Source organism: Podarcis cretensis, assembly GCF_951804945.1.
Source record: "Podarcis cretensis genome assembly, chromosome: 17".
Taxonomy (NCBI): Eukaryota; Metazoa; Chordata; class Lepidosauria; order Squamata; family Lacertidae; genus Podarcis; species Podarcis cretensis.
Window position 1 is genome coordinate 15,996,583 of NC_137187.1, and position 14,525 is coordinate 16,011,107.

Below are 14,525 nucleotides of genomic sequence, written 5' to 3' on the forward strand. Positions count from 1 at the left end.
ATATAGTCCGGCCCCCCACAAGGTCCCGGCCCCCTGCTGAAAAGGTTTGCTGGCTCCTGCTCAGGAGCTTTGCCAAAATAAGCTGAACAACTTTTCTGTCCGGATTTTCAATGTTTGAAATATAGCAACACAAACATAAACAGTTCCAAAAGATCACAAATTGTTGCCTTGCCTCGGTGCTGCATGCATCAAAAATAATTTGGTACCACAAACTATGGAACTGATGTTCAGCTTCTTCCCTTAGCTCCTATATTAATTGCAAGTTTGAATAACCCTTTTCACATCACATGTAGCTCATATGCTCCCTTATTTGAGTACTACCACCCCTGCCTTTTCTGGCTCATGCGTAGGATTTGTCAGCCCTCGACTGCCCACATTACGTAAGTTATCCCAGAGGTTAGCAGATTTGCTGAGAAGAAGAAGAAAAAGCCCATTTCTCCAAAACAAGCACATGGGGAGAGAGGGATTGCAGTGTTACCCTGAAATCCTTTTATTAATAGAAAGAGGATTCTGCCGCAGTGCTAAAACGTTTGCATCCGTCACATACAATCCTTCAATGACACAGGCAGACTTGACACTCATTAAATACCAGGCAGAGGCTGCCATCATGCCACCTGGCGTATTGCTTTGGATTTAAGTGGCAAAGAAGAACATCAGTCACAAATGTGCGAGATTCTCTTCACTGCACCCATTTCTATTCTACCACTTAAACCTTGTGTTGACAGCTGCTACTTTTAAAAATGATGGCCTGGATGACAGATATTATTTTATCAGTTGGATTCCTCCTCAGGCAGGACTGCCATCCATCCATCTGCCTGCTGCTCCCCACCATTGAGGAGCCCAAAATAAATAATAATAATTTATTATTTATACCCCGTCCATCTGGCTGGGTTTGCTCAGTCACTCTAGGCAGTTCCCAACAGAATTAATGATAATGATAATGCAATAAAATATCAGAGCTTAAAAACTTCCCTAAACAGGACTGCCTTCAGATGTCTTCTAAAAGTCAGATACAGTGGATGCTAGGGTTGCGAACATAATCTGTGTGGGAGGCACGTTCGCAACCCACAGCACATCTGCGCATGCGCGGGTTGCGATTTGGCGCTTCTGCTCATGAGCAAAGCGTGATTTAGTGCTTCTGTGCATGCGCCAAAACCCAGAAATAACCCGTTCTGGTACTTCCATGTTTCGGCGCGTCCATATCCCAAAAACACGCAACCTGAACCGTCTGTAACCCAAGGTATGACTGTAGTTGTTTATTTCCTTGACATCTGATGGGAGGGCGTTCCACAGGGCAGGTGCCACTACCGAGAAGGCCCTCTACCTGTTTCCCTGTAACCTCACGTCTCGCAATGAGGGAACCGCCAGAAGGCCCTCGGTGCTGGACCTCAGCAGGGGGTTGTGTATGAAACACTAGGAGTACCTCCCTGCCATCTTAAAAAAAGTGCAACAGGAAATGAGAAGCCACTCCTCTTTCTAAGTTGGCTCAGTCAATAGGGCATGATACTCTTAATCTCAGGATCGTGGGATCAAGCCTGACGTTGAATGAAATAATCCTGCATTGCAGGGGGTTGAACTAGATGACCCACAAGGGCCCTTCCAACTCTATGAGTCTACCATCGAAGAGGGAAAGTTCCAATGGACTGTTTCACCCAATGGGTGACATCAGCAGTCATGGAAATCTGAATATGTGCACCATCTTGGGAAATCCCTTTCAAGTACGAGATATCTCTACTAAGAGTGTTAGTTTATTTTGCCCCCAAGAACAGTAAGGCTGCAATAGGCTTAAGCAAAGTTATTCTTATTATGCAGATTTCCCCTGGAAAGCTCCCAGATTATAAAAGCAGCAACCTTCCCCGTTTGTCCACAGCATTTGAGCTTAAGATGTGAACTACCTCTGAACAAATAGGCTACATGTCATGAATTACCGGTAGTCTACTTTTTGTCCAATTTCACAGTCAGTATCATTGTTATCTTGGGACACGACGGGGTGAGCTCCCATTGCTCTGTCCCAGCTCCTGCCAACCTAGCAGTTCAAAAGCACACCAGTGCAAGTAGATAAATAGGTACTGCTGTGGCGGGAAGGTAAACGGCGTTTCCGTGTGCTCTGGTTTTCCATCACGGTGTTCCGTTGCGCCAGAAACAGTTTAGTCATGCTGGCCACATGACCCGGAAAACTGTCTGTGGACAAACGCCGGCTCCCTCGACCTGAAAGCGAGATGAGTGCCTCAACCCCATAGTCGACTTTGACTGGACTTAAACATCCAGGGGTCCTTTTCCTTTACCTTATCTTGGGACAGTGAATTTTGTAAGTTGATTTTGTGTCTGTGAAGACATATCTGTCCTGGCTTCCCTTATCAGTCATTTCCACCAGGTGATTCTGAATTCCGTTGTTATGGGTGAAAACTGTTAACTCTAATAACACAATTAGAAATCAAGCTCCGCTGCAATCAATGAAACGTCTAAGCGAATTATTTAAGGAACAGGATGTAAAAACCAGCATGACTTTATTGAAACATTACGAATGAAGTGAAGCAGAATAATGTGCCAAGCAGTTCCACGACATAATTTAAGCTTTGTCAAGATTTTCCTAAGCCTATTACACAACAATTTGCACTTTAAAATGTCCAGTGAAAGCACCTCACATCTTTTTCTCCCATGATGGACTAATGGTCTCACAACTCCATCCCAAATCCAAGTAGCGGGAGGGGAAGCAAAGCTGTCTTAGCCATTTGGTTAAAGTGAAACAAGCTGTGAAAGGCAATGGTCATTAAAAAAAAATGTATGGCAGTGAATGAATTGCTCCAGATGAGCAGATTTCAGTCACCAATCATAATATCCCTAGAAGTTTAAGGAGAAAACATGCGCCACATGGTTCTTAATTTATTCCAACATATCCACAAGATTAGGTTAGGCTAAAATATCATCACTCGTTCATAAAGCTTCATGAGGTTTATGTTCAGCCCAGATTCATAAATCACCTCAGCAGCCTGGTGGCTTCTGTAGAATTATGCCTCTGTGGCTGAATCTCACGATGCAACAAGAGTTTACAGATCGCAACTAGTTCAGATGATGTGAGTACTTTCTATGCTTGTCTCTCCACCATCCAAGCAGGGCTCCTGGTGCCAGTATGGGAAATAATCCACCCAATATATAAATCCATTACCATATGGAACAGGAACAGTTCTGCAGTCTGATATCAAGCCACATCCAAATATCATCCACTTCACTGCAATAAACTGGAGACTCATGGAGATTCAAGCTTACTCCTATTTGGGAAGCCAAAAGTTCTTCATAATTCTTTAACACAGGCTTCCTCAACCTCAGCCCTCCAGATGTTTTGAGACTACAATTCCCATCATCCCTGACCACTGGTCCTGCTAGCTAGGGATCATGAGAGTGGTAGGCCAAAAACATCTGGAAGGAGGAAGGTTGGAGGTTGAGGAAGCCTGCTTTAACACCAGGACTGAAGCGGACAAGACCAGTTAGGGTGTTCATTTAAACCAGTGTAATGACACAACCACCATTCTGAAGCATCTTAGAAGACCATTCTTCAAAAGAAGCCTCAAGTTTTTCAATATTTTTTTAAAAATGAAATTATGTAGTGCCACTGCACTTACATAAAAAGATCCATTTTCTTGTAACGGGCCCGCTTCAATGCTTTTATTCCACAAGTCAGGGGAAAACCCTTAAGATATCCCTACGGCTTTTAAAATTATAGATCTTCCACTGGACTGCACCCAAGAACAATCTGCAGTTAATCAACTTTATCCTCTTTAGCCAATATCAATATGGAGGAAGCTACTGTAACGTTTTAAAGGGACAGGGAAGTAATTCAACCTGATAAAAGCTAAGCAGCCAACCTTGACAGCACATGAATTATCACTTTGCCTAACGCACAAGCCAGTCGCTGCTTTGTATCTGGCTCCTAATCTCACATCACAGACAACTGTATGGAGCCTTGGAGGTTGATGCAATAGCTATTGGATCATCAATTGTCAAAATGCCCACTACACAAAAGAAACTTGAAGGAGTAGGCAGTATTTTAATTTCACATGTGAAATTCTAGCCTGCAAGAATGTAACAGCCCTGCTGAATCAGACCAAATACCCACCTAGTCCAGCATTCTATTTTCATAGCATCAACCACATACCCTTTGGAAAACCCATAAGCAGGTCTTGAGCACAGCAGTACATGCCCTCTCATTGGCCAACTGGCATTCCAAGGGAAACTGACTGCTACTAGATGATATATTGTTATCATTAGTAACAACTGACAGCCTGTATAAAAGTGAGTGGGAGAATTAGCCAGAGTGCTTATTCAGCTAAATGTGCAGCTATTTTGTGCATTTGATTAGAAATACAGCAATCGCGATATTTAAGTGGCTGTCAAGTCTGTGGGCATCTTAATACCTGTGTAAAAGAAGGGCATTAATTTTATATTGTTTAGGACAGACCTGTAAATAAGCGCAAACTGTATTCAACTGCTCCAGTGTTGGAAATTAGCCAGGCGCCAGGCGCACTTTGCAACTGGGGATTGCCAGAATGTGAACACTTTGAGAAGCCTTCTTGTCATGTATGGCGACTGAGACTCAAGAATAAAATTGCTGAGGGTACGGGAGGAGAAATGCCTCTGTACTTCCCAGGTAGGGTTGCTGCACCACTTCCCAAGCCATTGCATAAGTCACACCTGTAAAATGACAAAATGGCGACTAGACTTTCTGTTTCTGTACCCATAACCAAGGTCTTAGAAGCAAATAACAAATAGCTTTTCTATCCTAGTTTCTAATACTTCTTCCCCACATCCCCCAAATCACTAGCCTGCTGCACGGAGGCATGAAACCCTTTCCACACTGAATGTTCAGGGCTGGGCCTTCCTGCCTGTTACAGCCCAGTGTCTATGCTGGGTGCAGAAGAGGAAGAGAGATTGCTCCACTCCTCCTCTTCCTCCATCATCCCCTTCACCTATACCTAGCCTAGGACTACCAGGCCAGCACGTAAATACAAGGCCTCATGACATTACAAAAGTACAGTGGTATCTCTGGTTACATACGCTTCAGGTTACAGACTCCGCTAACCCAGAAATAGTGCTTCAGGTTAAGAACTTTGCTTCAGGGTGAGAACAGAAATCGTGCTCTGGCAGCGTGGCAGCAGCAGGAGGCCCCATTAGCTAAAGTGGTGCTTCAGGTTAAGAACAGTTTCAAGTTAAGTACGGACCTCCAGAATGAATTAAGTACTTAACCCGAGGTACCACTGTAGGGGACGCAGGTGGCGCTGTGGGTTAAAGCCTCAGCGCCTAGGACTTGCCGATCGAAAGGTCGGCGGTTCGAATCCCTGCGGCGGGGTGCGCTCCCGCTGCTCGGTCCCAGCGCCTGCCAACCTAGCAGTTCGAAAGCACCTCCAGGTGCAAGTAGATAAATAGGGACCGCTTACCAGCGGGAAGGTAAACAGCGTTTCCGTGTGCGGCTCTGGCTCGCCAGAGCAGCGATGTCACGCTGGCCACGTGACCCGGAAGTGTCTCCGGACAGCGCTGGCCCCTGGCCTCTTAAGTGAGATGGGCGCACAACCCCAGAGTCTGTCAAGACTGGCCCGTACGGGCAGGGGTACCTTTACCTTTACCTTTACCACTGTAGATCTAAACTCTTCAATAAACAACATACTGCTGACACGCAAGTCCAGGGAGATTAAACTCCCACAAACATATTCACCAGAAAGGTTACATGCGGTGTTTTGGTGTGGGTTTTTCTGACAGGGAATGTACACTTAGAAAGCAAAGGATGAAATAAAAACCCTAAGGATGTTGCCATTCATCATCATGCCTTGCAGTTGCTACAAGTTCTTATGAGTACGTGGTCAGCTACAGCAAGTCTCTTGGTAAGCCAGACACTAGGGCTGTGAGTGGCAGCTCACCACAAGACACAAGCCCATTTCGCAAGTTGCCTTCATGCTTATACTAAGTGTATGGAGAGGAAGTGGGGGCTGTGGGTCCTGGCTGCGCCCAGACATTCTGCACTCTGCAAACCCCACTGCTGCCTGTTTAGCACGATAGCGCAATCTTGCTTCCCTTTCGCATGATTAGGAGTAGACATGCAAGAAAGGCCAGTACAACTCAGCATTTGCAGACTGCCTTCGATCAGAGGTTTCAAACAAGCAGCTCATGGAATTGAGCTCTCACGTGGGTGGTCTGTAGAAAAGCTGCAGATAATTTGTTTCAGTATTTTGCCCTGCACTTAATCCTTTTTGCCAATGGAGATTCAAGGCCATTTTGACAAGGTTCAATTTTATCCGACAGAGTGGCTAGCAAAGGACCGAGGGCTTGTGATTTTTCACATTATGCTGGCGCTGTCTACAATTTTTTCCTCTACTATACAGCAGTTCAGAGAGCCCTTCTCAGCACTCTGTCCTAGGGGGTACAAGACTTTCCTAATGCTGTGCTGGTTTTGATGATGATGCCACCACTGGAGAAAGAAGCTAATTAAGAGATGCGCCAAGGCTCCCAGCAAAATTCAAGTGGTGCAAACATACAGACACTGAAGTCTGGAAACGGCTGCATTAGATACTTCAGAGCATTTCACAGACATGGTCTCATGGCTCCTTGGAACAATTCAGTAAGGTGCACCAGTATTTTTGCCCTTATTACAGGTGGAGGCCAACAGAACAGCTTGCTGAAGAATAGCTTGCAAGTTTGATGGAAATGCATTTGAACTGGGGACCTCCCACTTCATGCATGAGTTGCTAAATGCCGCTGTGCTACACCAACTGAAACAAACTACTTGTTTCAAAATCAGCCATGGAAAGGATGGGAGCGTATGTACACATACTGTACACTTGACATGTGCAAGAGACGGCAGGTATCTCAGTGCTGTTGTATACGTATCCCTTGTACACACCAAGTTGCTCCAGAACAAATTGCTCCTCCCTACCAGTTTCCACAGGACAGAGACTTTCCCAGAAGTTAGCAAATGGTTGGCTGAGGGTTCCTTCAAGCCAGACACCTTTGTTTTGTAGGTCATCATGACTATTAGGAGGTTTCTTGGGGGGGGAAATACACTTTTAACACACTTAGAGATAACCCTAGCCTAATAATGGCAACGTCATTGTCCCATGAATATTATTTGCAGTTTCCAAGACAAAAACAACAGGGGTGAAGGGTTCCTCAATCCTAACCATCAGGACTCCCACCAGCCACTTCATGTCATGTGCCATTTTACATCTTTCTATGCAGCCTCATAACATAAAATTCCCTGGGTGAATTATAATAAATAAGTAAAAGACACAAAAATGTCAAACAGTTAAAAAAAATATATATGTGCAAACACCATCACAGGTTACAAAAGTTACAAACAGATTTTTAAAAAGAAAAACAGGGTCAGAATACAGAGCTTATTTAAAACGGCTAGGTGAACAAAAAAACAACAAAAAACACCCTGGCACCGAACCACCATCCAGGCAAAGCTTTCTGAAAAGCCTGTTGCATAACTGAGATGCCACTACCCAAAAGGCTCTGTCCTTGGAGGTTCACCCACCTCTCTTTATTAACTTGGAGGACTCCGAGTAGGGCCACTAAAGAGGACCTTAAGGTTCAGATAGGTACATAGGGAAGGCAGCAGACTTTCAGGTAACCTAGTCTCAAACATTTGGGGCTTTGAAACATTTGGTGACTGGGAGTGGCTGCCAGGACCACATAACACTGGTCCTGAGAGATCTGCATTGGCTCTCAGTACGTTTCTGAGCACAATTCAAAGTGTTGGTGCTGACCTTTAAAGCACTAAACGGCCTCAGTCCTGTATACCTGAAGGAGCATCTCCACCCCCCATCGTTCAGCCCAGACACTGAGGTCCAGCTCCAAGGGCCTTCTGGCAGTTCCCTCATTGCAAGAAGTGAGGTTACAGGGAACCAGACAGAAGGCCTTCTCGGTAGTGGCGCCCGCCCTGTGGAACGCCCTCCCTTCAGATGTGAAGGAAATAAGCAGCTATCTTATCTTTAAAAGACATCTGAAGGCAGCCCTGTTTAGGGAAGTTTTTAATATTTAATGCTGTATTGTTTTTAACACTTGATTGGGAGCCGCCCAGACTGGCTGGGGAAAATCAGCCAGATGGGTGGGGCATAAATAATAAATTATTATTATTATTATTATTATTATTATTATTATTATTATTCTTATTCTTATTCTTATTCTTATTACCAGTCCTTTAAATGGGGCCTTGGAGGCAGAACAGATGATAAAGCGCAGACATAGTAAGGTAATAAGGTCAATGTACCCAGTTCCCAGCGGCTGAAATGTAGCCTGCTGTAGAAAAATCAGAGTTATATCCATTGCTCCACCCACTCCTTGCCTCTTGGGCATGAAAGAATTCATCTCCCTGGCTGGAAGAGGTTCCCCATCCCTGCTATACATGATACGCTCTTCAGGCTAAAGCATATTTATGGTAACAAGATCTGAGACAAGGTCAACATCAAGCTTCCACCACCCAGATTCCCAGCAGTACGAAGCTGGTGCTGATTATCTAGGACCGATGCCTTCAAGGAACACTCACAGTCACATACCAACCAAGTGTAGAGAAACTGGGTGGCAGCACATGAATGTTGCTTGGCTGCTACACAAGGATTCTTCTAATGCCAACCTCTTAACAATGAAGGTGCCATGTTCCAAAATGCATTGTGAAGACCAAACCAAAAACCCCTACCCAACTCTGCTTCTCAGCAGGTATGGGCCATAACAACAGATCTCAATGAAGCTTCCGCAGTCCACACATTTCAAGAAAGAGAGGCACAGCATTCAGGTCCAAATCCCGGGAAGAGGGCTTGAACAGACCTTTTTACATGCAGGCCTAACTGGATAGCTGCTGTCTCTCTATATTAAGCATGCTTGCAAAAACTGCTAAATTGTTGTCAAACACAGTCGAGATGTCAGTGTGTCTTCAAGATAGGGGGAGAGCAGGGTTTACTTCAAGCCACAGTTGGAGCCTTTATAAAGATCTATTTTGATATCAAGGTTCAGCTTCTGGTTCAGCAGCAGTTAATGGCTGCTAAAGACATGCAAAGTATATTTCCCTAAATAACCTCTCCATGGGGAGTGGGTTATGGAGCTTCTGGCCAGGTTTGACCCCAAACCCCTCGCTCAGTTCAACTGCCTGTTGTCCCTTGTCTCAGCACAAGGTACAGCAGTGACCCAATAAGTCTGGGGCTAGTAAAGTGTCAAGAACTCAGATATACAATCTAGGTGCCAAATGGCTCCTTAAACCAAGGTTGCAGTCACCAAAATGAAATGTCTTGTTGCCATTTTGGGGCAAGACAGCTCTAAAGTCTTATTTTTAAAATGATGGACTGACTGTGATTGATTCTCAGTTAAACATCTGGCTAGTTCAGAGCTAGACTGAGAACTCTGAGAACTTAAAAGAAGAAAAGTCACTTGGTCCAGGGACAGTCCACATTATATACTGGCCTCTTCCGACCTCTTTTTCTTAATGTTGACTGCTCCTGCTCAGGCTGCACAGAAATAGCATTTTGGTTCCATAAATCCATTCTGAATTGTGCAGATAAAATATAACTGATAGAATTCTACAGGATGGAGTATTAGCGTGTGAAAACTACCCAGATCCGATGATTGCCAAGAATGCACCTCCAGATGGTTGAGATATCAGGTGCCATCCTGGCGCCCAGGAATCTTCACTTGGTTGCAAGTGGCCAATAGCCAGGTGCAAAATGTGCCTGGCATCTGGCTATTTTGAACACTGCCGGTGCAACCTTCCTGTGCCGGTTAAAGCTGAAAGCTCCAGATCAGGAAAAGGCCAATACTGGGGGTCAGCAAACTTTTTCAACAGGGGCCAGTCCACTGTCCCTCAGACCTTGTGGGGGCTGGACTATATTTTGAAAAAAAAATATGAACAAATTCCTATGCCCCACAAATAACCCAGAGATGCATTTTAAATAAAAGCACACATTCCACTTATGTAAAAACACCAGGCAGGCCCCACAAATAACCCAGAGATGCATTTTAAATAAAAGGGCACATTCTACTCATGTAAAAACATGCTGATTTAGAAGGCGATTGGGCTGGATCTGGCCCCTGGGCCTTAGTTTGCCCACCCATGGCCAATTCTCACCTTGCACATCAGCAACTTATCTGATGCAGCACTTCCAACGTTATCCGAGAGGCACAGGTGGGACAATTCATGCAGCAGCAGCAGCAGCTCCCACACCACTAAGAAAAAGCAGGCTGTGGAACTTAAATTGACCCTTCATGACCAAAAAAGGAACAAGCAGGGATCCTGACCGGAGCTGTCCCACAAGAGTCCTTTGGAAGGCAAGGATGAAATGGGTCCCTGAAAGTAGGCGGCTTGAAATCCACTGGCTTGCTGTCAACAAAGCAATGCAGCCCAGGGTAACTCAATCCTTCCATCATCATGTAGCCCAGGTATAAGGAACGGAGGCCTATTGTTTGTTCACACACCTGGTACAAGATTGATACCTCATGGGAAGCCAATTACATGATGTTGTACCATGCGGAACTCCCGCTTGTGTAAAGCTCTCAAGGTGGTTAATTACTACACTGCCCCCGTGTGCAGCTGTTAAAACCAAAACAGATCTGCAGAGTTTTGGGTTGGTGTGTGGAACACACACAAGTTAAGGTGGCTCTCCTCTAGCGTATTTTGCAGAGTCCCTTCCGATGCGTCCTGAGAAACCAAAACCTCAAAACCAATACATTTGTTGAACGGTTGCACCTGCCAGATTTCTCAAGGCAAGCCACAGACTTTCCCATGCAGCCTGCAAACACATGACCTCTCTTGATAGCAACACCTGGGGGAAAAAGCTATGAAGCTAGGCTGCTTGCACTTATCTCTTTTCGGGTCACAACGCAGCAACCAACTGTGGTACTCAGGAAGGAAGCAAGCACTGGAGACTGGTGCACAGGGGCAAAAGAACCTGCCTGCCTTCTTACTTGCAACTCGTCCAGTGGTGGCTCTGCATGTCACCAGCTCCAGCTTCATATACAGTCCCTCTTCCCCTGCCTTCTGCCCTACGAATCTCAGGAGCAGCATAGGAAGACCCAGCTGAAGTGAGGTACTCAGAACACAGGGGAGGAAAAGTGCAGTGGCTTTTGGAAAGGGAGCAAGGCCAATGCTCTTGACTTACTTCCAGGAATTTGTAAGCTGCTCTGTGGAGGGGGTTGCTCAAAAAGCTTGTAAATAAACTTGTAAATAAATAAATAAATTCAGACCACTGCTATGCCTCTGGTTGCTTAAGGCACAAATATTTTGCAGCTCAAGTTATACAGTTTTACACAGCTCAAGCTATGCTTAACTGGGGCAGAATCTTCTCTCATGCCAGATATAAGATGTTGTCAGAGCCTCAGACTATAGTATCTTGAGCAGAGGTCAGCAAACTTTTTCAGCAGGGGGCCGGTCCACTGTCCTTCACACCTTGTGGTATCTACAGTGGTATCTCAGGTTAAGTACTTAATTCGTTCCGGAGATCCGTACTTAACCTGAAACTGTTCTTAACCTGAAGCACCACTTTAGCTAATGGGGCCTCCTGCTGCTGCCATGCCACCGGAGCACAATTTCTGTTCTCATCCTGAAGCAAAGTTCTAAACCTGAATATATTATTATATTATATATTATATAATATTATTATTATTATTAACCTGAAGCAATATTTCTGGGTCTGTAACCTGAAGCATATGTAACCTGAAGCGTATGTAACCCGAGGTACCACTGTATATTTTTTTTGGGGGGGGGATGAGCGAATTCCTATGCCCCACAAATAACCCAGAGATGCATTTTAAATAAAAGCACACATCTACTCATGTAAAAACCCCAGGCAGACCCCACAAATAACCCAGAGATGCATTTAAAATAAAAGGACACATTCTACTCATGTGAAAACACGCTGATTCCCAGACAGTCCGTGGGCTGGATTTAGAAGGCGATTGGGCCGATCCAGCCCTTGGGCCTTAGTTTCTCTACCCATGGTCTTGAGTATTCACTATACGTACATCCAAGAGGACACCTGTCTAAAATGAGGACAGGAACTTGCTTAATGCCTGGGGATCTGTACCAAGCTCTTTAGTCAATCTACCATTTGGGGCTCCGAGAACCAACTTCCAAGACATTCACATGCCATTTAAATTCAGCTAAGAATATCCCAAAGTGCCAGCAAATACAGGCCTTGATCATCTCTGCACTTCTTCAATTGTCCTAAGTTGGGAATCGAAGAGGTAAGCGATGAAGTTTCTGAGAACCTTTCCCAACAGGTAATGGCTTCTGGTGGACAAACCTAACTGGCAGTAGTGTTGGATTGTTCTTAAATATACTGCCGACTCCCCCAGGGAGGACTTGTCTTAAAGGTGGAACAGAGGCAACTTCAGAAAAGGAAGCCAACCCATTTGGGTCATCAAGGTCAGGTGCACAAACCAAGACACACCAAACTGGCAGATAGGAAAAGAGCCTGGCACGGAGCCAGGGATTGCTTCACTGCGCCCCACGCTTGCAACACAGCCTGCATTTGTGACAGCACTGCAAACCCAACCTCCGCACAAGTGTCCTCCACGCACTTTCAACACGGATGAGTCAACACACCATCACAAATTACCGTGTCCTTATTACGAGCCCAAAACAGAAGTTGCTTTGTTGTTTTCCCATTCTTGCCTTGGCTGTGTCGGAGCCAAAATATACTCAGATGGGTTGCTTACACACAAACACAAACAGGAGAGGACAACAGGCAAAAAAGACTGGAAGAGGACTTTAAAAAAAAAGATTCCCACCATTTCACCAACTGATCCAAGGGGGCAAGATGTTGGTGGAAGGCTGAAGTCCAGGGGTGCCTACTTGAATAAAATATTGAGGGGACTCAGGTAAGCCCCGCCTTACACCATTGATCACATGACGTGGTGCATGCACATCATTTGAATGGCAATGCCCATCAACTTTGGGGGGGGGCTCAAATATTGGGGGGGGGGCGAAGGGTCCTCGGTCCCAAGGAGTTGGCTCCCACGCTGAAGTCCCTCTTGCACACATGCCCCCTTGCTTTTTGCACGTTTCCTACACTGCAGCTTACTCTGTTGCAGCCCTGAGCGACCCAGCTGTCCAGGCACGGCAAAGAAACGCATTCACACGACCCAGATCGACCACGCACGCCCGGAAGCCAGGAGAAGAACCGAGCCCAGCCCTCGCCCTGGCCCCGCGCAGGCCCCACCGGCGGCCGCTACCTTGTCGGCGATGCTGCGCGGCAGCTGCAAGTCCGGGCTGGGCGTCAGCTCGGCGCCCGCCTCCTCGCTGCTGGAGGCGGCCAGCGGGTGCGGCATCTCCCGCAGAGACTTGGGTCCCGACGAAGGCAGCGCCTTGGGAGTGCCCGCCCCGCCGCCGCCGCCGCCGCCGCCCGCGGCTGCGGACATGGCGGAGGCGGAGCAGCGAGGGCCACGGAGCCCGGCCCGAGAGGAGAAGAAGCCTCGCCGAGCCAGCGACCGTCCGGAGGCCGCGCGGACGCTCCGCTCCTGGGCTGGCCGGGAAAGGGGCGGAGGGAAGCGGCCGTGACGGGCAGAGCCCCGCGCGCCCGGAGCCGCCCCGCGCCTTTCGCGCGCCCGGAGCCGCCCCCGGCCCGCCCCGCGCAGGAAAGACTCGACGTTGCAGCAGCAGCAACAGCGGCGGCCGCGGCTCCTCGGAGCAATTTCCCCCGGAGAGGCTAAGCGCCGAGGCTCCGCCCTCCCCGCGCCGAGAGAAGGAGAGCAGCCATAGGCGGAGCAGGGACCTGCGGCGCCTGCTTCCCTCCTCGCCCGCTGCTGCTCGGCGGGGCAGCCGCCCCTCTTTTCTCTCTCGCTCTCTTTCCCGGATGATCCCTGGGAAATGGATTTCTCTCGCGCCCGCCAGCGCGCATCCCTGTTTGGTGGAAGAAGCACCGGCTGCCTTGTTATGCTGCTGGTGGATTCTAACCCCGCTTACCCCAGGACACTCAACAGGTCTTACTTCTGAGTAGACTGGGGTTAAGGTTGCGCAGTTCCCGTCCCTTTGTTTTGAGAATCGTAGAATGGTTGGAGGGGTCCCCAAAGGTCCTCTAGACCGACGCCCCCCACAACTAGGGCTGCCACCTTTGTTCTGGCAAAATACAGGGCGGGGGGGGGCGATTGTTTTTTTTCTATCCGGTGCTGAAGTGACTTCAAAGCAATCCATTTCAGCCTCACAAGATGGGCCATCTGGCATTTGTCACTCATGCACACACGTTCACGTGAATTTGTAAATCTGTCTGTGCTGGGCTACCCGGAGATAAAATACATGACCTTTCGCATACCCTTTCATGTATTTGGAGAGGATCCCTAACTTGGCTGAGAGAGAAAAGATCTGAAGTGCAGGGCAAAACTGTATCAATACAGAATGTAGCATTTTATATTGAAATACAGGACAATTCTGCATTATACAGGACAATCCTGAGTAATACAGGACACGTGGCAACCCTACCTGCAACGTAGGAATGTTTTGCCCAAGGTGGGGCTCAACCCCACCCCCCTCCTGCTCTGCTGACCGAGCTATT

At 47.0% G+C, this 14,525-nt stretch overlaps 1 protein-coding gene across 1 annotated transcript in view; it reads right to left on the bottom strand.

The window, feature by feature from the left end:
• SNX30 (sorting nexin family member 30) overlaps positions 1-13,488 on the bottom strand; it is a 40,521-nt gene extending 27,033 nt beyond the window's left edge. Inside the window, exon 1 of the mRNA XM_079959608.1 lies at positions 13,210-13,488. Coding sequence (XP_079815734.1) covers positions 13,210-13,395 — 186 coding nt within the window. The 5' untranslated portion in view covers positions 13,396-13,488. The remainder of the gene's footprint in view (positions 1-13,209) is intronic.
• Between the last annotated feature and the right edge of the window lie 1,037 nt (positions 13,489-14,525).